At 44.3% G+C, this 27,297-nt stretch overlaps 1 protein-coding gene and 1 pseudogene across 1 annotated transcript in view; both read left to right on the top strand.

Annotated features, from left to right (window-relative positions):
- Positions 1-25,966, top strand: part of PLBD1 (phospholipase B domain containing 1) — a 53,040-nt gene extending 27,074 nt beyond the window's left edge. Inside the window, 7 exon segments of the mRNA XM_074950416.1 lie at positions 1,795-1,956; positions 4,098-4,242; positions 12,844-13,044; positions 13,158-13,298; positions 22,571-22,756; positions 23,855-23,961; positions 25,742-25,966. Of these exon segments, the coding sequence (XP_074806517.1) occupies positions 1,795-1,956; positions 4,098-4,242; positions 12,844-13,044; positions 13,158-13,298; positions 22,571-22,756; positions 23,855-23,961; positions 25,742-25,909 (1,110 nt within the window). The 3' untranslated portion in view covers positions 25,910-25,966.
- Positions 8,770-9,989, top strand: LOC141986170 (myosin regulatory light chain RLC-A-like; annotated as a pseudogene).
- Positions 25,967-27,297: the final 1,331 nt, after the last annotated feature.

Below are 27,297 nucleotides of genomic sequence, written 5' to 3' on the forward strand. Positions count from 1 at the left end.
TGATTTAAGTCCACCCATTCCAGGGTGACATACAGTCGAACAAAATAAAAATCCAGTCCTTATATCTGGTGTCTGGCTCCAATGCTGGGCCCTGTGGTCCTTTCCCCTTCTCTGGCCTTGTGCCACCATACCAGTGGCTAGTATGGGAACCCAGGCACACACACTACACCGCTTCCTAGCCCAGGGAACCTATAACCAGCAGCCAAAGACTGCTCCATCTCACTTCTTGCTGCTACCTCCATGGGCTTCTTCCTACTCAGCTTGTCAGGCCTTCTCCCCTGCAATTTCTCAGTCCAACTCTTGATTATTTTTGAAAGTGGTTTCTCATGTGTAATTTAATATAGAAACTAAAGTTGTCCTATATACCGACTCCCAGGACCCTCTTCTGGGTACATCACACTATTGTTTAAAAAAAACTCAAAACTTGAGTCATCCCGCTGTTTATAGACCTGAGGTACCTTGCCTGCCCCTCCCCTGCCATATCTTTTCACTAAAAATGTGAGAGTATAAAGCAATATAATAAAAGTTAAATGTATGTCTCAGCCTTCCGCCTCTAAATCACAGCCAATATTAGGGTCACCTGCTATACAAGATCTTAGCTTAGTGGGGAAATTTTGCTTATTATTGGAACTTTTGGCAAATGCTTTATTTTTGGAAGGTTTTTCCCTTCCCCTTTGTGCACATGTGCACAAAGCAGTGTATTACATTCTTTCTGCTGATTACTTCCACTTGAAAAGCAGAATAGTTTGAATAGCTCGTGGACAATACAGTTCTCCATTTTACTTCCACGTTAAAATAGGTAGCAATTGAGAGAACACCATTCTCTTCTCTTCCACCTCTCCCCAGTAGTCTCTCTTAAGAGAGGCCAGCTTCATGGTTAGGAACAAGGCTTCATGGAAGCACTGTACTTCTTTCCTACCTGGTTGTTTCCCCTTGCAGATCAACCAGTCTTATTCTTCCAGCCACAAGCACTCTGTCACCCTATTGAGCCTTGTCTACACAAAGGGTATGGTGTTAACAACCATGGAGAATTTTCTAAAAATTACCCTGGTGTCAAGAAGGCTTAAGATTAGAATTCTATTTATATGTTTATCTGGAAGAGGCCAGGGGAGAGACTACCAAATGATAGGTTACAAATGAACTGTGAATTAGATCACTCTGGTCTCCTAAGGCCAGGATGGGATTTTTGAAAGTCCTTAGTCTAGTTCCTGGTGATTGGCTTTCTCTATTAACCAATCTGAGTAAGTAGTTTCACATTTGGCTAGTATCACTAAGCTTAACTAGCTCCCCATGCATCATTTATCTCCAATCTCTCCAACCTCAGGATGTGTCTAATCAAAGAGTTTGCATACACAGGGAAGTTAGTATGAATAGCTAAACACATTAGCTATTGTGGGCTTTTTTATCTCATGTAGACAAGCCCAAAGTCTTTGTGAGACCTTAGTGCTCATCTGGTCATTAATAAAGACATTTAGATAAATGTACAACTGACTAAGTTTTCAATCCTAACAGTACAGTAGCTGCTGACTCTGGGCTTTCTGTACAGATACAACAGGTTTTAATAATTCTTGTTAACTTCTCCTTTTCTTCCTTAGTTGTTTTCTCTGTAGCAGTATTCCAGTATCAATATAGTGTAATTATGGCATTATATGAACAAATGTTTTATGTAAAGGGAACAACTTAATGATTCCTTTGGGGGTGAAAGAAAAACCAACTTGTATTAACAGCTGAAGTTGCTCACTTAGTCACTTCTCCATCTGAAAATAATTTTGTTTTGGTCTCTTTGCCTCCCAGCCCCTGAGTGTCTTTGATGTCCACTTCCTGAATGCAGTTGGAGATCTACTGGACCTTATTCCTGCATTATTCACGTATTCAGTAGTGGGTTGGTATAAGGATGACCCAGCAGGCTTTGGGAGATATCAGTGGGACATGGGTCACTGCTCTGCTCTTATCAAGGTGAGGGCAACAAAATTTCTCATAGCTTCTAACCCCTGAGTAGACTTGTATCATGATCATGTTGATGTAACCCTCGTTATTATTTATATTTCAGGAGCACATAGGAGCCTCAATCAGGCGTCAGGGCCCCATCAATCTTGATTCCATTTTGTTTTAACTGATACTGTACATAGATAATTTTTCTAACAAATCATTCTAGTTCTTGCTTTTGTATCATGTTACTCTTGTATTTGGTCTTTCATTTGTCTCTAAATTGAAGTTGTTTAAGATCTGAAGATGGCTAAAAGCCATGTTGGAGAGATAGATAAGAAGTTCCCATGCATTTTTTAAGGGGTACAAAACATCTCAGAATGGCCGATCATGTGACTCTGCAGCGTGCTACCTTTGAAAAGGTCAGCATCTGATTTTCCAGAGCCAGTCTCTGTCCCTTGGTCTGGCAGTGATCAGGAAGACTGTTGAGGCAGCATTTTAGCTTTCTGGGGGGAGGAATGGGAGATACCTGTATCTGATTTAGAGGTAACCTCTTTGTGTAAATTTGGGGAGTTAAAGATGCTATAGGAGGCTGTGCAACTGGTGATTTTCACGATCATCCAGGAGAAGCACTATGGTCCTATGGCAATCGATGTGATATAAAAATGGTTAGAAATTGGTTTTTCATTTCTAGGGGTGGTCTCCTTCCCTGTGCTGGTACAGGGTTGGAACACTGCAGGTGTGGGCACAGTGCTCTGAGGAGGGAGTGCCACCTAGATCAACAGGCAGTCTTGGTTTGATTTAAAAAATTTTTTTTGAGAGAGGTTTTGTTATTGGGCTTCGGAAAGAATCTCACTGCAGATGGTGGCCGCAACATGGTGCTTCAAAGATGAAGGTGACAAAATGGGGAATTCTCAGGGTTCCAGATGGGATCTGAAGACTTCTGGGACACTCCCTTTTGGTGTGGGGAATGTCGCATCTCAGGAACCTTAGCTTAACCTTGAAAAGAGTCCGATATTTATGTACTGTAACTGGCTCCTGGATATTAGAGCTGAGTGAATACTTAAAAATGTTCTGTCAATATACATTTAAAATTTTAAACAAATTTGCTTTTACTGACAAGGTCCCTTGTCTTTGCCTTCTGTACTTTCTGTTTAACCAGGTCACCAAGAGGAACATACACAAAACCAGCATATTTTCAGCTCATATTGAAGAATATTGTAGAAAGCAAATTTTGCATTTGTAAATATGAGTATTTAAGCAGGAAACTTGATTCTAAGTAGCACTCAGGGAACTGAAACATATCATAATACATGTGTCCAATAAAAACTAAACTAACTAATTTCAAATAATTACTACTAATTGCTTGTAAACAGTGAACTGACCAAGGATTATTCCCAGAAATGTCAGTGACTAATTTTTAACAGCTATAGCCAGCTGCCACCATAGGGCAGCTTCTCCAAGCTGACCTCTGTAAATTTCCCTTAACCGGTTCCACCCAGGTTGGCAACATGTTCTTTTTTTAAAAAAAGCAAACAGAACACAAAACAAACCTTCATAACAAAAATCCTTTCCTCCCAGGTGCCTTGTCTGGGGTGAAGGCGTTAGCCTTCCTCCCCAACTTGGAGGCCAGGTCACACCACCTCAGTCTTTTCTCCTGTGGGCTGGGAGAGGTCAGCAGGCAACCAGTGCTTCCCCTGCTCACATCTCTCTCAGAGTAAGGCAAGAGTCAGGTTGTATGCCATGCTTTTTCCCAGAACTTATTCTGGATGGCAGACAGAGAGAGGAGCCTTGTCCCACACCACACTGCAAAGCTCCTAATCCCAGGCCCTTAAAGAAACAGTACCCTGGGTTTCCCCAGACACTGTCACCTTCAGACCACTTCTTCTCTCCCAGCACCTGCAGCTGTCATTTCTTAGGCCCTTATATCTGCTCCAGAATTCCTGGTCTCCCAGGCATCCCCTCTCTGGCTTTAAAGATTATTAAATCTTATAAAGATTATAATCTCCCATTATAACAAGAGATTCAGACTTGATAGTCTGATAATTCTTGAACAAAGGCAAAATCCATCAGATGGGTTTTTTGCAACAAATTGTTCTTCCAGGTCTACTGGTGTAGAGTAGAGTGTTACAATGATCAGGATTACTCACTGTTCTGCTTCTGTTTTCTAGGTTCTCCCCGGATATGAGAACATCTATTTTGCTCATTCCAGTTGGTTTACATATGCAGCTACGCTGAGAATATATAAACATTGGGACTTCAACATCACTGATCCAAAGACTGTTACTGGTCGGATCTCATTCAGCAGTTACCCAGGTAACTGGGGTGAGAATAGGAAACCTCATACTCAGCTTTCATAAATGCATCCATGTCTGTATGTGCCTTCTCCACAGCTCACTGACTCTTGTGGAGTCTTCTATAAAAGCCTTATAGACAGGACACTGTTACTGTAGGCACCAAGGCTGACCTACCTTAATACCCTTAGAAGCCAATAGAGGAAAATTTCTTCCAGATTTATTGTTTTGAATGTGTCCTTTTTTTAAAAAATTGTCTGAAATTGTGTTCTGAAGAGTACTTGTTAAATATTCTGCAACCCCCTGGCGCAAATGTCGTTCCTTTTGAAAGAGTTTGAATTCTGCTTGCTTGGTACATGTTCGCCTGCGTTGCTGATCTTTTCCCCACCCTGCCCAAGAGTAGCCCTACAGTGCTAGCGTGTCTCTGGTGATAATACAGTTCTGAACACTTCACTTTAGTGGTGTGACTGATACTAATGGGATTACTAGGGAGTATCAAATTTACATCATCTTTGACATTTGGTTGCCAGTCCTCAAATTGATTTTTCAATCTCCTTTTTGATTTGTGAAGGTGGGGGTACGTGTTGGGGGAGGGTGATTCTACCTGACCAGTGAACTTTAGACTTACTCTCCCTTCAGAGGATGGTCTTTTTTTCTTGTTCTTTATGTATGCTTCATGTTTTAGTTATGTAGCCAAAACTACTTATAAACTGCCACAGACAGACTTGGCAGCACATCTCATTCTCCTCATCCTAGAGCAATGTTAGAAAGTGCCAGTAGTTAATGTTAAAATGTGGACTCTTGGTTTTAAAAAAATGGGTGGGAGTTCAGATGGATGGGTGGCGGAAATTATTCTAAACTTCAGGACTTGAAAAAGTAAGCAAAATGAAAAGCTGTTTGTGTTTGCATCACACACGTTTGAAGCTGAAATTCAAAACTTAAAATCATTTTTTTAAAAAAATAGTTGAGATGGGTATGCAGGCAGAGGCTAATTCTGATAGAACTGTGGTCATCAATTTGTTTAGCTGAGGATTTCAGTACTCCAGTTAGTTGGTGTGTTTCCCTTGCAACAGAAGCTGAAGGGTCCTCAGTGTCTCTACCTACAAACAGCAATAACCCCAGGGTGGTAGTGTTTTTTTGAATGACATTTGAATGAAATTGAGGTTGAGGGACTGCTTGTCTTGTGCATCCTCTCTCTCCGCAATGGTCCTTAGGCACCACCTTCTCTTAGAGATTTGGGCTCTCATCTTTGAGAGGCTACTGAAGTCAGATTAGAAAATTTCCACCAAATTATCTCCTTTCAGTAGTGCACTCTAGCAGTATTAGGAAGAAAGTCTCTATAGTAATTCCAATCCCCACTGGCAAGGAATGCCACTCAGTCTCTGTCACCTGTTGAGAAGGAAAGGTACTGTCTAGGTACCTAAACAGACAGAAGGCTAAGGGCCAACCTGGATCTGAGATCTCTCTGAAAAGATGCTGTTGAGAACCATTGCACCCTTTAGAAAGGGAGATGGAGCTTACATGTGTACAGACATACTCTCTGTGCTTCAGATATGGAACCAGAACTACCAATTTAAAGTGTTGCCATTTGGGCTGGCATATGTGCCAAGTGTTACAAAATGCTTTGCAATCTTTGTGGCCTCGTCACACAAGACAAAAATCTGAGTCTTCCCTGATTTGACCAATTGGCTTGTCAAGCACTTCACCTTGGAAGATATCAAAGAATCAGCCACTGAGGTGCTGGTATAACTAGGGTTCATTCTAGAAGACCCAAAGTCTCAACTTGTTCCCCAGAGACAGTCAGAATAGCCCAGAAATGTAGACGTGGCTCATCTTAAAGCTTTCTTGTGCCAGGACAGACTCTGATACAATGATATGGTAGAATTTGCCATTACCTGCAAATTTCAGCAAAGACCATGCTACAAAAGTTAGGTGTCATGGCCACAGTGAGGTTCCTGGCACCCAGGGTATGTGTCTACATGAGAGAAATTCAGCAGACTCTGAATTATGGTGTAGTATCACATGCCATTAGGAGAGCCAGATCCAGTGACCTCATCAGTTGGCACTAGCTGACAGTATGGCTCACAGACTCTTGCACTTTTCCAAATGATGGACAACAACTGAGACGCAAGCTTGGTGTCAGTCTAGGGACATCCTGCAATAAGGAAAACTTCCAAATTCTTCTGCTGTAAGTTGCAGTAATGTGATGGAGTCTTGTACCTTTCGGTCATTTAGCCCTCTGGGGTCTACAGTGGAACCCACAGGTCCCATGTCACAGCTCCAAATGAAGACTGCAGCCTTTTCCATGTACATGACCCACACCAGGCTATCACTTTTTCCCCTGAGCCAAGAGAAGTTTGATCTGACAGAGCCAGCCAGCAAACTGTCTTGATAAAATACGCTATATTCTGCCTGGTTGCAATCGTGCTATTAGCAACTTCTGGTTAATGGCAACATATTGTTGGGAACCAGTCCCATCTCATTAACTTCAGTGTTAATGGGATTTGGATATTAGCAACAGCATGCTTCTTATTAACAGCTTTTTTTTTTGGAAGAAAGGGCCACCTGCAGGCATGTTTGCAAGGCTGCAGCCCCGGAAGGAAGCACTGGGATGTGCAAACCTGCCTGAGGCCAGTGCTTCGCATGTCCCAGCCACTTCCTTCTGGGGCTATATCCCAGCAAACTGGCCTGCACACAGGGACCACAGGAGATAAAGGGCTGCAGGCCGGGGGACTGCAGCCCAGATCCCGGACCTGCACGGTACCTCTCTGTGCTCTCTGGGGGACTGCACATACAGAAGGAAGCGCTTGGACATGCTGAGCTCTGACCCCTGGAAAGTGCAGGGAAAGGTGCCATGTAGCTCCGTGGGCCCCAGTGCTCCCACTCCCCACAGAAAGCCCCAGCATCCAGGCTGCAGCTCCCCTCCCTGCTGCTGCCCTGCCCCCAGACAAGTTTGCAGGGCTGCATCCATGGAAGGCACGTCCCAGCGCTTCCTTCTCTGGCTGTTGCTTCACTTCCACTTATTAGCAAATGCTGGATAATAGCAATAAGCGGAATCTACTGTAATTGGAAACGCAAATCAGCTTAGTGTAAATATAAGTATTAATTGACATTTCACAGATAGAGACGGTATGAAAGGCATAAAACAGAGACAGCCATCCCTCCAAGCCATCCCTGATAATTAGTTTACAAAAAGTAATTCTAAATTATATCTGGCCTACCTCATGACAGAAAAGTCTTGGCTCTTCTACTTTCCAAAGCTGCTTCACATCCCCTGTAAGAAGTGACATGTCCTCCCAGAAAAAAAATATACCTCCTCTCCAGTCAGTGTACTGTGTTACCCCAACACGAGTCACGTTGCCCCAGATAGCAGATCCTCCACATTGTGTCGCAATAAATACTGTTTTTTTATTATAGCACCCTATCTTTTGCAGTCTGGTAAATAGGTTGTTAGTTAGTTAACATTGGGTCACAGCACATATTATGTTTTTGATTAAGCATCCTTTATTTTGTAGTTAATAGATACAACTAGAGGGTCATACACTTCATTGCTTATGTCGGTCGAGCTGACAAATAGGGGTGGAGGGAGGTAGCAATGCACTCTCCATCTCTGAAACTGCAGCAATTTTACAGGATACTGCCACAAAACCTACATTTTATTGTCAGTTTGTCTCAGCCGCTCCTCTTCGTCTCTTTGTTGGTTTATCTGTTTCCTATCAACAACAAGTTCTCCTTGATGGTGCCCATTTGGTGCTGCAGGCAGAGGAGCCTGAGCAGTAGCATTGTGACAACAGAGGTAACTCAGACAGTTATCACTCACTCCCTTCAGCGACCTTAACCCTAACCTTGCTGCCTGCATTGGTCATCTCTCCCCTGGACATTGCCCATGTGATGCTGCACACAGAGGAGCATTGTGACAACAGACACAAAGAGAAATGCCATTGAGTTGAGTGTAAGGCCTGGCTTTGCTCAGCCAATTAAGATTTCAAAACCAGGCTGAAATAAATGATGCTTTAGCCACTGGGTTACCCCTATAGAGAATACCACATGAATCTAAATACAGCAGATAAAATACAAAATTGCACAGGTCAGGACCTGATTTCTGCAGCTGCTGTGGGAAGCCATGCTGCATGGACCATGGAGCCAAGCCTCAGGCAGGAACCAGAGCCTGATGCTCCTAGCCAGGGCCGGCTCCAGGCACCAGCGAACCAAGCAGGTGCCTGGGGCGGCAAATGTAAAGGGGCGGCAGGACGTCGCGCTCTGGGGCGGCAATTTGCCCGCAGTGGCGGCGGGAATTCGGTGGACGCTCTGTCACAGCACGTTTCGCGCTTGGTGGCAATTCGGCGGCGGGGACATGACTCTTCTTCAGTCACCAGCGGCAATTTGGCAGCCGCACCATCACTCCGCCTCCATGTTCGGCGGGAAGGATTCTGCCTCCCCGTTCGGTGGCAAGTTTTTGGGTTTTTTTTTTTGCCTCTTGGGGTGGCAAAAATGCTGGAGCCAGCCCTGGCCCTAGCACTATGATGTTCCATTGGGTGTGGTTCCCAGCATGTCTAGCAAAAGAGCAAAGAAAGCCAGGCAAGAAGTGGCTTCATCATGGACTCTCCAATGTGTTTGCTGTGTGCAGCTCTGTTCAAGAATTCAGAGAAGGCCTTCAGTGTGAAGGAGCAAAACAGAGATTGCTTTCTTGATGAAGAAGACTTGCATAATATGCCTGCTTCCTTTGGAAAGACTCCCACTAATGGGATCCCCACTCAGAATCACTTGGGCCCCCCTCCTGAAAGAGATAATTATAGCCATTTTTGAAGAAGAAAATGTACCTCCAAACTAAAGAACACAATACATTAGCCAGCTGTCGAGTAGCCATCTCTGGACCCTGTGGATTGAGCGAGTTACTTATTGATATCTAACCTTCCATTTAAGCAAACTAATTGAGAGCCACCTCCAACTACACCTGTCTACCGACAATAATCCTGGACGCTTCCTGGTCAGGCTTCTGCCAGGACATGGAGCAGAGAAGCATTAGTCACATCACCAAAACCAATAGGTTCTGCCTGGAACATGAAGGGTGAGGGGCCTGGAAGGAGCAGGGATGTGAGTGGCCCTGCTGGGGGTGGAGGGTTCTGGCTGAAGTGGGAACAAGCGTGCCGGTTGGGGGGCAGGCTGGAGTTGGGGTGAAGAGTCTGGCTGGAATAGAGTGAGGGGGCCACTAACTCATACCCAATTCTTACCCTTTCCCTAACCTTGAGATCTCTTCCTCACCCCTGTATCCAGAGTGACTCTGCTGCCCTGTTACAGGCTTTTTTTTAAAGGTCACTGCCTCACTTTTGTATTCTAAGTGATGTCTAGAACATTCCTGTAATTTTGGAATTTATGGATGCAGTGGTCAAAAGTTATTGCGTTACATGCAGACAAACCGAGAAATGCCATCAAGTTAAGTGTAGGGCCCACTTTACTCAGCAGTTAATAGTGCCATGATGAATGAGGCTCCAGGTCCTGGAAACTTCAGTTTCCTACATTGTTTGGAGATAAGGTAAATGGCTCTGATCCAGAAGATGTAGTCAGATTGCTTGTGTTGGCTTTGATACAGGAGTGACAGGGTTCATTTGAGAAGTTTGTTTGAGAGATGCTGATAACGATGGGAGACTGGTTTACAGATAGGTTAGATGAATTGTACAGAGAGGCAACAATTGACCAAAAAAAGGCAATTTCAGTTACATCAAGCTCTCATGCATCCTTAAACATAGCACAAAAGACAAAGATGAATGAATGGAACTCCAGCCATCTGCTGATATCTCTAGTTTCCACTTGTGCTTATTTCTGAGGGATTTTTCCCCTTGTTGAACTTGTAGCATGCATTTAACTTTTTCCTTTCTCCGAATATTGATATATTCCAGGCCACACTGGCATATTTGCACGTATGTTATTAGGCTGGGAAAGGATGACAGGTGATATTTTATTGAAAAAGAATTGAGGATAAAAATCAGTGAATATGAAAACCCAGGAAGAAATAATCCTTTCTAGCTTACCTGGATTTTGATGTTTTTGTAATTAAAAATTCCACTTTTAAATAACAATTTATTGTATAAATTAAGAAAAAAATCACAAACAACAGAAGATGTGACCTGCCCGGGAGGGGGGACCCAGCCAGCTAGACCACACACTACAAACAACCACACACAATCTCCTGGAAATGTCTACTCTTAAGATCCTTGAAAGACATGGTATTCTAAAAGATGGCTTGTTTGAGTCAGGTCCATCAGACCACTATATCTTCAAGGAGGAACAGGAATTGGCCTTTGCAGTCACATGGTAGGGGCTATTACTCCATTACAGGGCCTGTATATGGATATCTAAGGCTTGTCTACATGGAAATTGAAACCAATATAACTAAACTGGTTTGTAATTAACAGCTTGAGTTATTTTGGTGCAAGCCTGTGTGTGGACACTTATTTCAGAGTAAGAATGGCCTATTCCAATATAATTTAAATTGGTAAAATCTACTTTTATTCCGAATGAGCGTCCACACACAGGTTTGCTCCCAAATAACTCAAGGTGTTAACTACAACTACAGACAAGTCCTAAGCATTTTGTACTGCCACTCATCACTGGAGTATCCGAGTGTGTAAAATAGACTAGCAATAGAGAAGAGTCTTCTGACCTTCTTGGCATCTCTAGCTCTTCTCCCATATCTGATGATAGAAAACTAAAGGAGAGTGCTAAAGGAGTTGGCGGATGTGATTGCAGAGCCATTGGCCATTATCTTTGAAAACTCATGGCGATTGGGGGATGTCCCGGACGACTGGAAAAAGGCTAATGTAGTGCCCATCTTTAAAAAAGGGAAGGAGGAGGATCCTGGGAACTACAGGCCAGTCAGCCTCACCTCAGTCCCTGGAAAAAACATGGAGCAGGTCCTCAAGGAATCAATTCTGTAGCACTTAGAGGAGAGGAAAGTGATCAGGAACAGTCAGCATGGATTCACCAAGGGCAAGTCATGCCTGACTAATCTAATTGCCTTCTATGACGAGATAACTGGCTCTGTGGATGAGGGGAAAGCAGTGGACGTGTTGTTCCTTGACTTTAGCAAAGTTTTTGACACGGTCTCCCACAGTATTCTTGCCAGCAAGTTAAAGAAGTATGGGCTGGATGAATGGACTATAAGGTGGATAGAAAGTTGGCTAGATTGTCGGGCTCAACGGGTAGTGATCAATGGCTCCATGTCTAGCTGGCAGCCGGTATCAAGTGGAGTGCCCCAAGGGTCGGTCCTGGGGCCGGTTTTGTTCAATATCTTCATAAATGATCTGGAGGATGGTGTGGATTGCACCCTCAGCAAGTTTGCAGATGACACTATACTGGGAGGAGAGGTAGATATGCTGGAGGGTAGGGATAGGATACAGAGGGCCCTAGACAAATTAGAGGATTGGGCCAAAAGAAATCTGAGAGGTTCAATAAGGACAAGTGCAGAGTCCTGCACTTAGGACGGAAGAATCCCATGCACCGCTGTGGACTAGGGACCGAATGGCTCGGCAGCAGTTCTGCAGAAAAGGACCTAGGGGTTACCATGGACGAGAAGCTGGATATAAGTCAACAGTGTGCCCTTGTTGCCAAGAAGGCCAATGGCATTTTGGGATGTATAAGTAGGGGCATTGCCAGCAGATCGAGGGACGTGATCGTTCCCCTCTATTCAACATTGGTGAGGCCTCATCTGGAGTACTGTGTCCAGTTTTGGGCCCCACACTACAAGAAGGATGTGGAAAAATTGGAAAGCGTCCAGGGGAGGGCAACAAAAATGATTAGGGGACAGGAACACATGACTTACAAGGAGAGGCTGAGGGAACTGGGATTGTTTAGTCTGCGGAAGAGAAAAATAAGGGGGGGATTTGATAGCTGCTTTCAACTACCTGAAAGGGGGTTCCCAAGAGGATGGATCTAGACTGTCCTCAGTGGTAGCAGATGACAGAACAAGGAGTAATGGTCTCAAATTGCAGTGGGGGAGGTTTAGGTTGGATATTAGGAAAAACTTTTTCACTAGGAGGGTGGTGGAACACTGGAATGCGTTACCTAGCGAGGTGGTGGAATCTCCTTCCTTAGAAGTTTTTAAGGTCAGGCTTGACAAAGCCCTGGCTGGGATGATTTAGTTGGGGATTGGTCCTGCTTTGAGCAGGGGGTTGGACTAGATGACCTCCTGAGGTCCCTTCCAACCCTGATAGTCTATGATTCTAAAGCTGTGCTTGGGATAGGTTTTATTTGTTGCTGCATTTTGTTTTTTGGAACTAACTACTCAGAACTTCAAGCTATGAGTGTTCCCTGCCTGTTTTGTGCTTGCAGAAACCTGTTACTGCTGTATGTTCAGAGAACAATTATTTGTAGAGTAATTCTCTTCTAGGTGTACTCCAATCTGAGAAAAGCCATGGAATCCTGATTTATGAGAGAGGATAATGGCTTGAGCCTTCAAAGTCGCTCTGGCTCTATTGTAGCACATATGCCTGATACAAGTTATATGCCTTTTTTGTTTGAGAAAGGAACATCTTTTGGTTAAAGCATAGGACTGTGAGGCAGAGCTGGAGTCTATTCCATGTTAAGAGCCCACAAAGATAACAGGAACTCTTCTGTTTTGTTTAAGGTTTTTTGATGTCTCTGGATGACTTTTACTTACTTGGCAGTGGCTTGGTAATGTTGCAGACCACAAACAGTGTGTTTAACCAAACTTTACTTAAACAAGTGGTGCCCGAATCTCTCTTTGCCTGGCAGAGAGTCCGTATTGCCAACATGATGGCAGACAGTGGCAAAACCTGGGCACAAACTTTTTTAAGATGCAACTCCGGTAAGTAAGTTTATATGAACTTCTGAATAAAGAAAGCACTCCCTACTTTTTTTCCCCACCCAGCTTCTCCAGGCAGTAGTGAAAGATCTAACCTCCTCCTACTTGCCCCCTAGGAACCTATAACAATCAGTACATGGTCCTGGATATGAAGAAGGTTAAGCTGGAAGGAAGCCTGGAGGACGGAGCACTCTATATCGTTGAGCAGATCCCAACACTCGTGGAGTATTCTGATCAGACAAGTGTTCTCCGTAAAGGTAATCACTGCTTTGATAGCTTTAGGGTTAGGAAAATTCAACCATTTGTGCAAGCTGATGGGAGTGTTATTTTACTTCTGGGACTCCAAGTTGGGAAGCTTTTTGTGTAAATGTCACCGAGATCCAATGGCAGTAATTTCTTGTGTGCACCTTGGTGTTCCATATGAAACTGGCTCCCACCTGCTGCATCTGAATGCAAATGGCCACCATGAACATCTTTTTTGGATGTGCTGAAGGTAAGAATTGGTGACTTGTTCTTCTTTCGCTGACTTGGCTTTCTCCTGCATGGTTTTCCTCTATACTGGAGTGCCTTTATTTTTTCTCAGAGGCAGGAAGAAGCATTTTTAATTAGTGCTGAATTATTTTGACATTGAGAGTCACTTGAACCTTTTTGTGATTGTCACCCCAGAGGGAAATGGGTTTAAAAGAAAAAAAAGGACTCCGATAGACTCAGTCTCTGAGCTGAGCTTTCATGGGGCTATGTTATCTAGCAAATATTTGCTCTCCAGAAGATGTCTTAAGCCCACAGCAAAGCTAGTGACAGGTTGACTGAAAATATAACCCAAAGGCATTGTAAGAAATCATGCTAGCAGCCAGCATCAGCAATCAGGGCACATTCACAAGCATTTTCCAGGCACTTGTGTCTGAGCTCTGTCCACAGACTTCATTGTTTTGTTTCCACTGTTCTATTGTGCAGTTGCACAGCAGAAGATGTGATGAGTTTCAGAATTGACCCACATACACTAACATTCAGGAAGATGCATCAGTCATAACTGTGGTGGGTTTGTTTTGGCTTTCTGCCCTCTCTAATTCCGTGGAAGCGTCTAGAAGATTTTTGGTGCTATCGCAATATAAATAACGCTTTTGGGGGGGGGTGCTTATCATGAATAATCTATAAATTTTCTTCATCCGCTTTATGTTTTGTGTACCTCTAATCTGCTGAAGATGCAGAAATAAGTGGTTTTTCTCCTTCTGTTTCTCACTTTTTGAAATGGCTTAATTGGGGACAGACTAACAAATTGAGGCCTCATTAATCCCCTCTGACTGGGGGAGCTCATGGCACACTTCACTACCTGCAAACCTAGAGAATCTGATGTTGGCCATTGTGGACACATGCTTCTCCCAGATTCTCACTGAGGATCTGAAACATGGCTACTTATATGGCAGTTGGTTGTTCCTGCTGCTGAGTGGGTGGGCTTAGCATCGCTACTCTGGTGGCTCTTCCGAGGGGCTAGAAATGAAGGAGCCTAATAGCTGATCTCAAGTGGGGTAGCAGGAGAGAGGTCTTTAGAGAGGTGGTTCCTCCTTCCCATTGCTCTGGGATTGTGACAGATACCTGAGTGCAGTGCCAGCTGGTGATGGCAGAGGATGCATCAGTGACTGGGACCAGACCATCTGCCCTGCGTGATTGGGCCAAGCCTTTCTTAGACTGAGCTGGAACTGCTGTTGTGCAGTTTCATTTTGGTCTTGTGCTTGGCACGGTCATTTTTGCCTGCTTCTGCCAAGTCCTCATTTGTGAGGCCAGTTTCCTGCCTAGTATTATCCTTCTAACCCATTTTGTTGATGATCTGTGTTTTTCCTAGTCAAGTCCCTCTGTCTCTGGACCAGATTAAGGTGTGTTCTCTGACTATGCTTCTGTCTCCAGGCCCCCTGGCCTGGCCATTCACTTGCACCATGTGTTCAGTTCAAGAGAACATGGGGAAGTCTGATTCAGGTCGTCTGCTGGCTGGGTGTGGTTTAAGCTATTCTATGTGTTTCCAAACCCTAAGTCTTCCTGACTTATGCATTTGGGCTACAGTCAGGGAAGCTGCTGGCCTCGTCCCCCAGCTATAGCTACTTCCTAGAGCCTGTCTATAGTCAGGCTGTATTTGGCCCTGACCTACCCCTCACCCCAGGATCTGCAGTCACTCCTCCCCATAGTTTGTATAGAATGTTCTGCCCTAAGCCAGGAGCTCCTTTTTAAGGCCTAAACGTTTGCCTGAGAGCCAAGCAAATAGACTCACGGTCTGTCCCTTGTCTCCAGATGAGCAGAACCCGGAATCCCTCTGTTCAGCAACTTCAGGCAGCTGATCTCAGTGGCTATCTTCCTGCCCACCAGAAAGAGCAACTGAGAGACGGTGGGTCCGGTGCTGCCAGTTGGCTCCTTCCCTCAGGTTGTCAGGGCTAGCAATGGCTCTGGTCAATTAAGGGCCTGAAAAGTGATGGGGGTAACATCAGAAGTCATTGGGGAAGTCCTGGTGTCTTCCAAGCTGGTGGTCCATGAGTGGCCACCCAGCAGGTGTGAGAGAGGAAGATAGAAAATGTGCAGTGAGGACTAAAGAGTTAAAGGAAATCAGAGCAGGAAGAGGAACAAGTCACGGCTGGGGCATTTACAAAAACAACCCACAAACTGAAATTTTGGCAAAAACCAGAAAGATCAACTCTGTATTTGAATGTTTCTTGTACCACATATAGAAGATTTTAGGGAAGGGTAAAGGCAGAGCCAAAAGGTGCAATTCAGAAGCACCTGGGAAAACTAAAAGCATGTAATTTTTTAAAAGAAGTTTTTTAGCTGTTGTGTATGGCTAAGTTTTAAAGGATTGGAGGCTTTAGAGAAGAGAATATGCAGGAGTGGAAAATGAAATGAATTGTGAGGCTTAAACAACTTACTGCTTTGGGAAAATCTTTGTGTGTGTTAAATGTTAGAAAAAAATAACATTTTACATTACGTGCTTTGATAACATGGCCATTTCCCAAGTTTCTGGACATGTTTTGCATATGTTGGATCAAGCACAGTACAAATCAACCATTTCCCCAAAGTCTGAAATACATACACTTCTTCTTCTCATCCCAAAGCATGAGGAGCACTACAGCACCGGCACTCATTCCTGTCTGTGGCTTGTCCCTCCATTAAGCCCAGCCTGGTCAAGTCCCTGCATACAATCTCCTGCCATGTAGTTGGTGGTCAGCCTTCAGGTCTGACTGACCGTGGTTGTGTTTGCATTATTTTCCTCTGCATCCTGTTTGCCTTCTAAGGTGTTGTAATTATTATAATCTTTTTGATTTCAGCCAGTCCTATACCGTCACTTCACATCCTGCTCCTTCTAACTTCGTCAGTTGTCATAATGTCATTCCACAGTGTGTACACTTCCATCTTCCAAAGAACTCTCATCTCTGTTATCTCCAGCTGCTTTCTGATGTCTGTTTCATTTAACGCAGCTGCTTCCAGACCACAGAATAATACTGCTGGTACATTGGTTTGATTCATTTTCATTTTGATGCCAGACAATGTTTTTGTCAGTCCATAATTTCATCAACTTCTGTGTAGCTGTTGTAGCTAAAGCACATGTCCTTTTAACCTCATCCTTGGTGGAACTGTTGGTTCTGATCAATCTTCCTAGGTACGTGTAAGGTTTTACTTGTTCTATGACTTCACCACTGCTGCATTTCAACACTTTATATATTGTCCCTTTTCCAAGATGCAACCACTTCATCATCTTGGCATTTATTGTAAGTCCAAGTCGACTACACCAATTTTCCAAGGTAGTGAAGAGCGTCATCATCAATTCAAACATGTCTGTTAGTTGTACAGTGTCGTTTGTATGAGCCAAAGAGCTTAACGTTAGATCACCCAGCGTCACGCCCTCCAACTCATATACCATTTTTAATGTCCAATTTAAGAACATGATGAAAAGTGATGGTGATTCCATGCCCCCTTGTCTTACACCAAACTTTGACTTGAACCAGTTGCTTAATTTTCCACCAGTTCTTACGGCACCACAGGAATCTTTGTACATAACTTTTATAATTGCAGTTATTCTGTCTGGAACTGCATATGATTTTACTACTTTCCATAATGCTTTTCTCCAAACCAAATCAAATTTCTTCATGAAGTCGACGAAAAGAGCAAACATCTTTAATCCCCATTCTCGCTTTTTTTCCATCAGATGTTGGAGTGTGTGTCAGATCAGTTCAACTTTGGCCTGGTATGAAGCTGCACTGTCCCTTGCCTACTGCTACTTCTAAAACTGGCCATAATCAGTTGACAATTACTTTCATCATGATTTTTCCAGTACTGATAATAAGCTTTTACCTCTTCAATCATTCAAATTGGCAGGATCTCCTTTCTTCAGGATTGGTACAACTATTGCCTTTACCCAGTCATCAGGTACTTTCTCTTGCTCCCAGACCTTATATATTTTTCTAATGCTTTGATAGCACTTATTCCACCAGCTTTTAGCAGCTCAGCTGTTATATTATCCATTCCTACAGCTTTCCCATTTTTTAACTGCTTCATTGCTCTTTCTGTTTCTTTTTCAGATGGTGGTTCAGTGCTTATATCCATTCTGCCCTGTTCATCTGGCATGTCTAGAATGCTTGCATCTGGAAAAATTACACAGTTCAGCTCTTTGTCAAAATGCTCCTTCCATACTTCCAGGAACTCTTCGATATTTGTTGTTGGTTCACTGGTAGCATTTCTTACCACTTGCATTGTTGACTTGATTGTGTTTCTGTACAATTTAACCTTTTTGTATATAGATGGGAACTCTGATTTCAAACCAGGGCAGATAGGGCTTGTTTCACCTCTTTAGGCAAGTCTGTCTAGGAGAAGGAAAACTGATTTCAAATCCAAGCAGTCCAAGCTTGTTAGCCTTGAAGGGCAAGTAAGGTGGAACTGCTGATCGTGCCTGTTCCTAGCAGGCCAGCAGGCTATGACATCGCGTTCCCATGAGCTGGATAGGGTAGAATGTGCTAACAAGCCATTACATCTGAAATTGATTTGTTATAGAAACAATACAGCAAGCCAGACTGATTTATATGGCCTAACAAATGGAAATGGTCATGGATTTTGATTAACAGCTAAACATATTACACATATTGCAAGCGGAATGTTAGAACTGTTTGTGTCAGGCCAGACTGAGCTAGTAGTGGGGGAGTTAAGGAAGTTACACATTACCTTTGCTGCCAAACAGAAGACACATTGGCTGAGTACAGGAGAGTTCACAATTGGACATTATACTTTCTTTTACTCAGGACACTCAGGTGGACAAGCGAAGCATAGGGATGGGGTTGCTATAGCAATGGACAAGAGAATAGTTACTTCAAATAACTGCTGGAAACCAGTGTCTGAGCAGATTGTCATAGCAAGGTTTACTACTGCCTGCAGTAAACTGTGCATGACTGTGACCCGTTGTTATGGACCACCAGAAGTAGCAGAAGTGGAAGAGAAGGGTGGATTGTAACAACAGGTGGATAGCATTGTAGATGAGATTCCTGATCATGATATGATTTTTATAATGGGAAATATGAATGCAAAGGTTGGTAGCGGATATGGTAAGCAAATGAATGAAGTTGGGACAACATGGTATCAGGATGGCAAATGAACTTGCTGTGAGATACACAATCTGATTATTGGTGGAGCTTGGTTTCTTCATGAAGATATGCACAAGATTATGTGCAGTTCAGCAGACAGTCAAACTAAAAAACAGATTGACCACATTATTATTAGTGAAAAGCATAGAAGGGCACTTTTGGATGTTAGCTATAGAGGCTGTGGCAGTGATCATGAATGACGAATGGGAAAAATTAATATTAAGTTAAAGTCCAAGAAACAGAGGGGTGTAACTGGAGCCAAATTTGATCTTGATAAGGCTAGCTATGTGAGGGAGGTGTACAAGTTGATGCTTGAAAGGTGTTTCATTAATTTGTGTTTGATGAAGAAATCTCACTACAGACTGGATGGGAAATATTCAAGGAAGTGACAAAATACAGTGGAGGAAGTTATTGGAAGGTGTAAGCAAACAAGGGAAAGCTGGACATGCAATGAAACAAGAACATTACAGGAAAAGTGTAAACAAGCCAAGACTGCTGGGAAAGTGGAAGAAATAAAAGTGCTGCAGTTGCCCAAAGCAGTGACGAAATCACAAAGATTGCACAAGCAAAAGTTCTGGAAAGAAGAGTCTCAGCAACTAAAGATGGTGTCAAGAGAAGAATATATACGCTGCAGCATCAAAATAATAGCCCTTAAAGCATTCTTGCGGAGCAAGTGAGCTGAATGACAAGGGACTCAAGACTTACTTTAAGGGAAAGCTGGAGCAAAGAGGAGAATCTTGCAGTGTTCATTAAAGTTGTCCAGGCTTGGGCTTAGGTAACATTTCTAAGTGTGTTTCTCCACTGCAACCAAGGATATATCTTTGTCTCCTTTGAGCTTCACGTATGAGACAGGCAGCCGATGTGCTCCCGCAAAACACAGGTGATGCTGCAGAGTAAAGGTGGAGAGGAGGTCTCTGAAAGCCAGGATCCAGATAGAGACAAGCACCTTGAGTTTTAGTTGTAAGTGAACTGGCAGCCAGTGCAGAGCTCAGAGCAGGAGCAATATGCTCTAACCTCCCTGTTCTACTGAAAAGTCAGGCACCTGCATTTGTACTGGCTTAAGCGTCTAGGTGGCCTTCATGGGGAGCCCTAGGTACAGCAGGTAGCAGCAATGGAGACCTTAAGGTGACAAAGACATGGATTGTTGAGGCGAGGTCCATATCTGAGAGAAAAGGATGCAATTTCTTAGCCAGCCTTAAATGCAGAAGACTTGCTGGCCACTGCATCTGTCTTTGGCCTCTGGAGCAGAGGTGAGTCAGGTAAGACACCGAGATTGTGAACCTCTTACTTTGCATCTACATAGCCCCTTCCGTCCAAAGATCTCACAGCACTTTGCAAATAGTAATGAATTAAGCCTTCCAGCCCCTGTGCGAGGTTGGCAAGTATTATCCCCATTTTATAGATGGGAAAACAGAGTCCCAAGAGGTTGTTTGCCTACAGTCAGAAAACATGCCTATATTAGAGCCAGGAATAGAGTCAAGATTTCTGGACTCTTAAGTCTTGTGCATTAACCACAAGACAGTCCTTGATTCCCCACACAGCACTCAGTACAGTCCCTTGCTGCTTCACAATCAGGAAGAGTAAAAAAGAAAGTTCCTCCTAGAGACCCAGGAGAGTCCCTGCTGTATGCATGGGCCAGCCGCCCCCCATACTCCCAGCTTTACGTACTGCTCATTGTGCACTCTGCATGGCCTAACCTGCAGCAACGGCATGCCTCTATCTGGAGCAGAAACTCACCCAGGAGTTGTTACATGAGGGCACTGCACTATGTAGGTGGGATTTACAGCCTTGCAGAAGCAGGGAACGGTGAGGGAGAGGCTTTACTTGAGGAGAACTTAACGTGGGTTACTTTGCTGTAGTTTTTAAATATATTGCTTTCCAGGTGGGGGTAGGGAGGCATCTGCATTCTTTGCCTTCCTTTGAGACAGTACAACTGTAGAACTTATTGCTAAATAATAATTAACCCCCTTCTGTTTGGAAATGAATGTTCCTGAAAGCTGTCCTGCCCACACCTTGCCAGCTACTTCTTTGGAGGATGGCTCAAGTGCATTAATCTATGGAGGACCTCTCTTTTACTGTTCAGAGAAACATGTGACACTGGATGTTCCCTTCAACTAGGTTGTGTGTCATGTCAGACAATGCAGGCTGTGCAGTTATACAGGACACCCACTTCTGTGCCACGTATGTATTGAGACATAAGACTGCAAGCCACCTACTCAGAGAAGTGCATGGCTCCCACGTATTGGCTACTAGTTCAAAACTTTATATGTCTAAACGCTTGGTTTGTATTTTTGTAACAGTTGCCTAATGAGCCCCAACTTATTATTTGAGCATCAACCAATCAGATTCCCCCACTCCAACTCCTCAGAACAAGGGGTGTTACATCAGTCGGTATTGAGGTGGGAGACCTAGCAAAACCCTGGTGTTGAGACTCAGTAGGTGGCAATCTCCCTTTGTCAGTAGCAAACCAATGCCCTAGGCTGGGGATGAAGATGGCTGTGTAGCTCTAGGTGCCATGTTTCAATATATGCCATCCCATTACCACCTCATTCCCCCACGGGGGAAAAGACTACATTACTGTACATTTTTAATTGGCAGAAAAGGATCACATTTTAATTCTTCTAGGATTTCACTTCAGAGCCAGGTCCTATTTATGGTCCTGAATGATCCCATGTCATTTTTGTATTTTTTGCAAACTTAGGAGCTTCCTAACTTATTTGTACTATAAACAATTGCATTCTGCCTTCCGAATAATCTCCCTGTAATTTCAGTTGGATACAGTATTCTTTACAGGTACTTTCATGACAGGATTGTCTTGACCGTTGTCTTATGTGAGATAGGACAAAACTCTCCTAGTTCGAAGTCTTTGGGCTTGCTGAGGCAGTGATGGCGGTGGCAAGCACAAGATTCTCTTTCTCTCCCTTATTGGTCAATATGTGCCATCAGCTACCACAACCTTCCAGCCTTCTCCACTCTGGCTCTCACTAGCCTGTCGCCTGTTTCTCTGGGGATTCTTTTGTGTTGATCTGCTTTCCGATCAGGTCTATAATAACAGTTAGTTCTGTTTCAGAGTAGCAGCCGTGTTAGTCTGTATTTGCAAAAAGAAAAGGAGTACTTGTGGCACCTTGGAGACTAACAAATTTATTTGAGCATAAGCTTACTTCACTGTGGCTCCTTTCTGGGTTACTTGAGTTGAAGGCTGCTGGCCTCTTTGGTTTCATGGTTTGTTTTGCTGTGACCTCTCTTTCTGCTTGTTGTTTCAGGGCCTTAATTGTATCCCTGATGTCTTGGGTGCCTGTTTGTTCAGTGCCTTGGCACACAATTTTTTCCTCACTTCTGCATTTGTTTGGTGCTTTGGCACATTTCTCAACTTTTCAGCAAGCTGCTTTGATGCATATATTTGGTGTGTGAGGTTGATGTGCTTTTCATTTTAGGAATCATTTTTTCTTTCAAGAAAGAAGCTCAGTGGCTTCCAGATGTGCTTGCAGGAGGCATGTGTTACTGTGGATGAGCACTATTGCTGCATCCTCTGCTTCATCAAATCATGAGGGCGCACAGGTGGTCAGCTCTTCCTGTGGGCACTATCTAGACCTGAACCTCTCAGACCTCCCTTCAAAGCACCACAAGATACTCCTGTAAGTCTAACTTGGAACTGGCTCAAACTTGCTTTGTGGAATAAGCCTTCAAAGTGGAAACCGGAGGCCTGAGACTCTGTTAGCACCGTCTCTCCAGTGGAATTACTTATGAATTAACTCATCTGCTTCCAATGGCGACTGATATGTTCTGCTGCTGTCAGACTGGGTCTAGATCCTGTTCCCTAGCTGGCACTGTTAAGGCAACACAGCAATTAAACATTTTTTTAAATGAGTGCATAGTTTGTTTAAATAATTAAACAACAGAATGGGTTATCTCCCTTGCAGGATACTGGCCTTCATACAACATCCCTTTCCATGAAACAATCTACAACCTCAGTGGGTATGCAAAGTACGTTGAGAAATATGGCTTGGAGTTTTCTTATGAACTGGCCCCCAGAGCAAAAATCTTCCGACGGGACCAGGGGAAAGTGACTGACTTGGAGACCATGAAGTATATAATGAGATATAACAGTAAGAAGCTCATTTGTTTTCCATTGATCTGATTTTTTTATTACTTATTTATTTTTTGTATTATGTTGTTGCCTAGCAGCCCCAGTCATGGCTCAGGACCACATTGTGCTCAGCGCTGTACAAACACAGGACAAAGAGACAGTCCCTGCCCTGAGGCGCTTACAATCGATGTCTGAAATAAGACTTGAAAATCTTTTTGTTTTTTAAACCCCATGCAGGAACAAGGGAGGTTTTCATTTCTGAGTGCACATGCCATTGAGGTCTATTCTAGCTAACCGTTCCAGAGAACATCTGAAACACCAACAGAATTAGGAGACTTGTTAGGGCTCTCTGGGGAGAACTGTTCTTGAGCACAGCTGGAGCAAGGAAAGGGTCTTGCAAAGCCTTAAGTACTAGGCAATGTGTCTATAAAACTAATATAGAGGATTTAGCATAAAATCATTTTAAAAGACTCCTTTAACTTTCCCCTCTCAGAAGGAATGTCCTTCAATGCACAATCCTCTGTCTTGGTGCTGTCAGGATCCGCCTTACTGGGATTAATGGGAAAAAAGTGGTCTGAATAAACACCATCTCTAGGTACAGATGACCATAGCTGCTTTATTTGTATTCTCTTTTGCATATAACATTTGTTTGCCACATGTGAAGTTTGGAAGGGCTTTCCCCCATGGTGAACTGGCAGTAATCTGAGGGAAAGGGCCTGGGGACTGCCTTTCTTTGATTCACTGAGTAGCAATACACTACTGCAATCAGACGGGCATAGTTGTCCCCCACTCCCCAATTTCCTACTATTGCAGGGGGCATTGATAGACCTTGCTCCTTGCCATCTTCATTTTTAGTTTCTTGTTTTTGTAATCTTTTTTCTTCTGTTCTAGACTAAAATATTAAGGCCAGAGCTGCTCACTACCTTCTCTCTCCTGATCCCTCCCCCATTCTCTTGTACGAGTTGACTTTCTCTCATTACAACCTCCCAGGTAGTGTTGCATCAGCTTGCAGAGTATTCCATTTGGGACTGTATAGGAGGAGCCCTTAGCCCCTGCTGGGGATGGTCGTGTGAGTAGACTGGCTTTATTTCTTTTCTCTTCCCCATTTATTTCCCAGACTATCTGAAGGAGCCCTATGCCAGGCACAATCCGTGCAACACTATCTGCTGCCGCGAAGACCTGAACCCTTCTCTCCCAGTGCCAGCAGGCTGCTATGACTCAAAGGTAAAGACCCCTAAAGCCCATGGCCTGCCTTACATACTGTCTGAGTGAAAGTAGGGCGCCTGCTCTGGACCTGCCAACCAAGTCTTTGTACTCTGCAGAAGGAGGTTCCCTGTCTGCCCCTTCTGTCCCCCAAACTGCGACAGTGTGGGAGAGTCAGGAATAAAACACTATCCTGGCCAACACTTCTTACCAGCGATTAAAGAAAAGCATCTGTAGGGCAGGGTTAGGGGCGACTGGCTGCTGTATTTGCCTACTTAGCCAGGGCCCTGCCAGCCTAACTGACCGCTCTGTACAGTGTTATGTGATTTCTAGGATCGCTGATCCTCTGCACCATCTGGGAATTAGCTGCTTTCCAAAGGATTAGCTAATTGCCAGGGTTTCCTGAGGCCACAAGGGAGTGCTGTGGGGTGGAGGGGAAGCACCTGGGCCACACAGGATAGGGCTTCTGCCTGCCGTGAGTCTTGCTTGGCCCCATCTCCTCCCTGCAGCTGCATTCTGGTCCTTCTCCTCAAGGTGGCACTGGGAGAGCCAGGGTCACGACTAGCTGGGGTGAGGTCAGTCTCACTTAAACACAGGGAGCAAGAGGGCTGGAACCAGATGGCATTCGGAGTTGAGCTGTACATTTTGTGGGATGGATGGATGGATGCTGGACCCAAGGTACGTGGGTACATACTTGTCCTGCGTATCCAGGTGCAGAATGCTGGGGTGAGACTGCTTACCCTTAGGGGTCTAAGGGTTAATACCCAAATTCTATTAAAGCCTGGCAGTAAGTAGGGCTCAGGAGTGTACTAGTGACTCAAAGGCCCTCAAAGTTATCTTATTTTCAGGGTGGCACAGAGGGAATGGGAATTTGCCACGCAGCTGTCTGCTCTCATTAACGGGGACCATGCAGGAATGTTTCTTCCTCCTGACCTCCAGTGACCTCTGTGTTTGCTAATGCCTTACTCTTCAGTGAGTCATTTTGCTCTAGACTTAACCTGTATAATTATTCTCAGCACAAAGTTGGCAAAGGTCAAGTAACTTTTAGTTTTAACCCATGATTCAATAAAAAGGAATGATTTTTACAGACAGAATTTATGGCAGCTTTGTTCCTAGTACAAATGCTAGGCAAATTAATAATAACCCTTAAAACACTGGCAAGGTCTAAGGTGTTTTACCCTGTCAGGGCTAGCCTGTTTCAGGGATTGTGTGTGAGGCTGCAAGGATAGGCAGCATCAGAAATTTTTGGCAGACCCAGTTCTGAGGATTTCCGCTCTTCCCTGGCTTGCCTGACTTGTGTCAGATAGGAGGGGTCAGCAGGGACCCAGGGGCCTCGTTCTGGCAGTTACACTGGGTGCAGAAATGTGAATGGGAAGGTGGCTAAAGTGGCTTTATACCTCCCTGTATTTTCTCAATAAATCTCCCAAGTGGCTGTTGCAGTAGCCAAGAACAGCTGGAGCACAGCACTGTTTTGGCCATGTCCCCTCCCCACCAGCTGGGGAGACCCTTATGCTGGGGGTATTCCCCAGGGGGCTACCTTTACATCATTGGGGCCATAAGCCACTTGGGTCCTTGGTGTCTTAAGGTGTGGGCAATGCTTGGTTTAATAAACCTTTCTGTTTGGGGGGATGTTGCTTGAACTAGCATAAGTTTTCCTCTACTCAGTTTCTTTCCCTTACTCCTGCATATACCCGCTTGGACCAACCTGAGCAATGCCCTCCCTCTCCATAGTGTTTAAACTCTTCAAATGCAATAGAACAACGTATCCTCTAGCTATAAAATCCTGCCCTGTCCTTCACAGGTGGCAGATTTCCATATGGCTTCAGTGTTTGCAGCCTATGCTGTCAGTGGCCCACCTGTAGAGGATGGGCTTCCTGTTTTCAGCTGGAAACAATTCAATGGGACCAAGCATCAGGGTCTGCCAGAATTCTACAACTTTGACTTCGTCACCATGAGGCCAATCCTGTGAAACTGGTATCAGCGTTGATGGAAAAAATATTTTTCCTTTTTCTGAAAATTTTCATTCTCCCACAAAATAAAACATTCTTTAAGTCCCTGTGCTTGTGCCTTAACTGCCCTCTGCTTACCTAGCTTCCAGAGCTTTGTTCTATGAGGCAATGGGCTTGGGGAGGCACCATCTAATCAGTCCTGTAAGAACATAGTATCTTCCATGAGTTATTCACAAACTGCAGTCAAAGAATGAGAACAATGACACAAACCAGCAATGAATGAGGAGGCTCCTTGGGCAAGTCACTTCACTTCTTTGTGCCTGAATTTCTCCATCTGTAAAATTTGGATGATGCTTGCCTTCCCTTTGTAAGGTACATCTGAGAGCCATGGGTGAAAAGTCTAAACAAGAGTTAAATATTATTATTAGAAATTAGAGGCAGAACAGGTCCACTTCACAATGAGGCTCCGATAGCGCTGCTCCCTGGGGCTGGGTGGAAACTGTCCTGTCTACAGTGCATTCTTTTCAGTAGTTTGTGTTAAAGCTAACGATGCAGAAAGGCACCTGGTGTGATTTTCCCACCAGATGCCTAAATGCCATTAAAAATCCAGCCCTGGAACCTCAGAGGCAGTCATATGCAGAAGGGAGGCTTTGTAGAAATCTTTGGACTCAAACAGGCTGTTTTGTGGCTAGATTGGCGCCAGTCAATAGCTGTGAGGAATAGTTTAGTGGAAAGCGAGGTATTTTCCTCTCTACATACAGGCATGTGACTGGGCAGCCAGAGACATGGAATTTGTTACTAGCTTATCTACTGAATTGTTCAGTGGCCTTGTATGAGTCACAGGGTATGTCTACACTACGAAATTAGGTCGAATTTATAGAAGTTGGTTTTTTAGAAATCGTTTTTATATATTCGAGTGTGTGTCCCCCCAATGCTCTAAGTGCATTAAGTGCATTAACTCGGCGGAGTGCTTCCACAATACCGAGGCAAGCGTCGACTTCCGGCGTGTTGCACTGTGGGTAGCTATCCCACAGTTCCCGCAGTCTCCGCTGCCCATTGGAATTTTGGGTTGAGATCCCAATGCCTGATGGGGCTAAAACATTGTCGCGGGTGGTTCTGGGTACATATCGTCAGGCCCCCATTCCTTCCCTCCCTCTGTGAAAGCAGCAGCAGACAATCGTTTCATGCCTTTTTTCTTGAGTTACCTGTGCAGACGCCATACCACGGCAAGCATGGAGCCTGCTCAGGTAACCGTCACCGTATGTCTCCTGGGTACTGGCAGACGTGGTACTGCATTGCTACACAGCAGCAGCAACCCATTGCCTTGTGGCAGCAGACAGTATAGTAGGACTGCTAGCCGTCATAGTCATGTCCGAGGTGCTCCTGGTCGCCTCTGAATCAGGAGCGC

Source organism: Natator depressus, chromosome 1 (assembly GCF_965152275.1).
Source record: "Natator depressus isolate rNatDep1 chromosome 1, rNatDep2.hap1, whole genome shotgun sequence".
NCBI classification, from domain to species: domain Eukaryota; kingdom Metazoa; phylum Chordata; order Testudines; family Cheloniidae; genus Natator; species Natator depressus.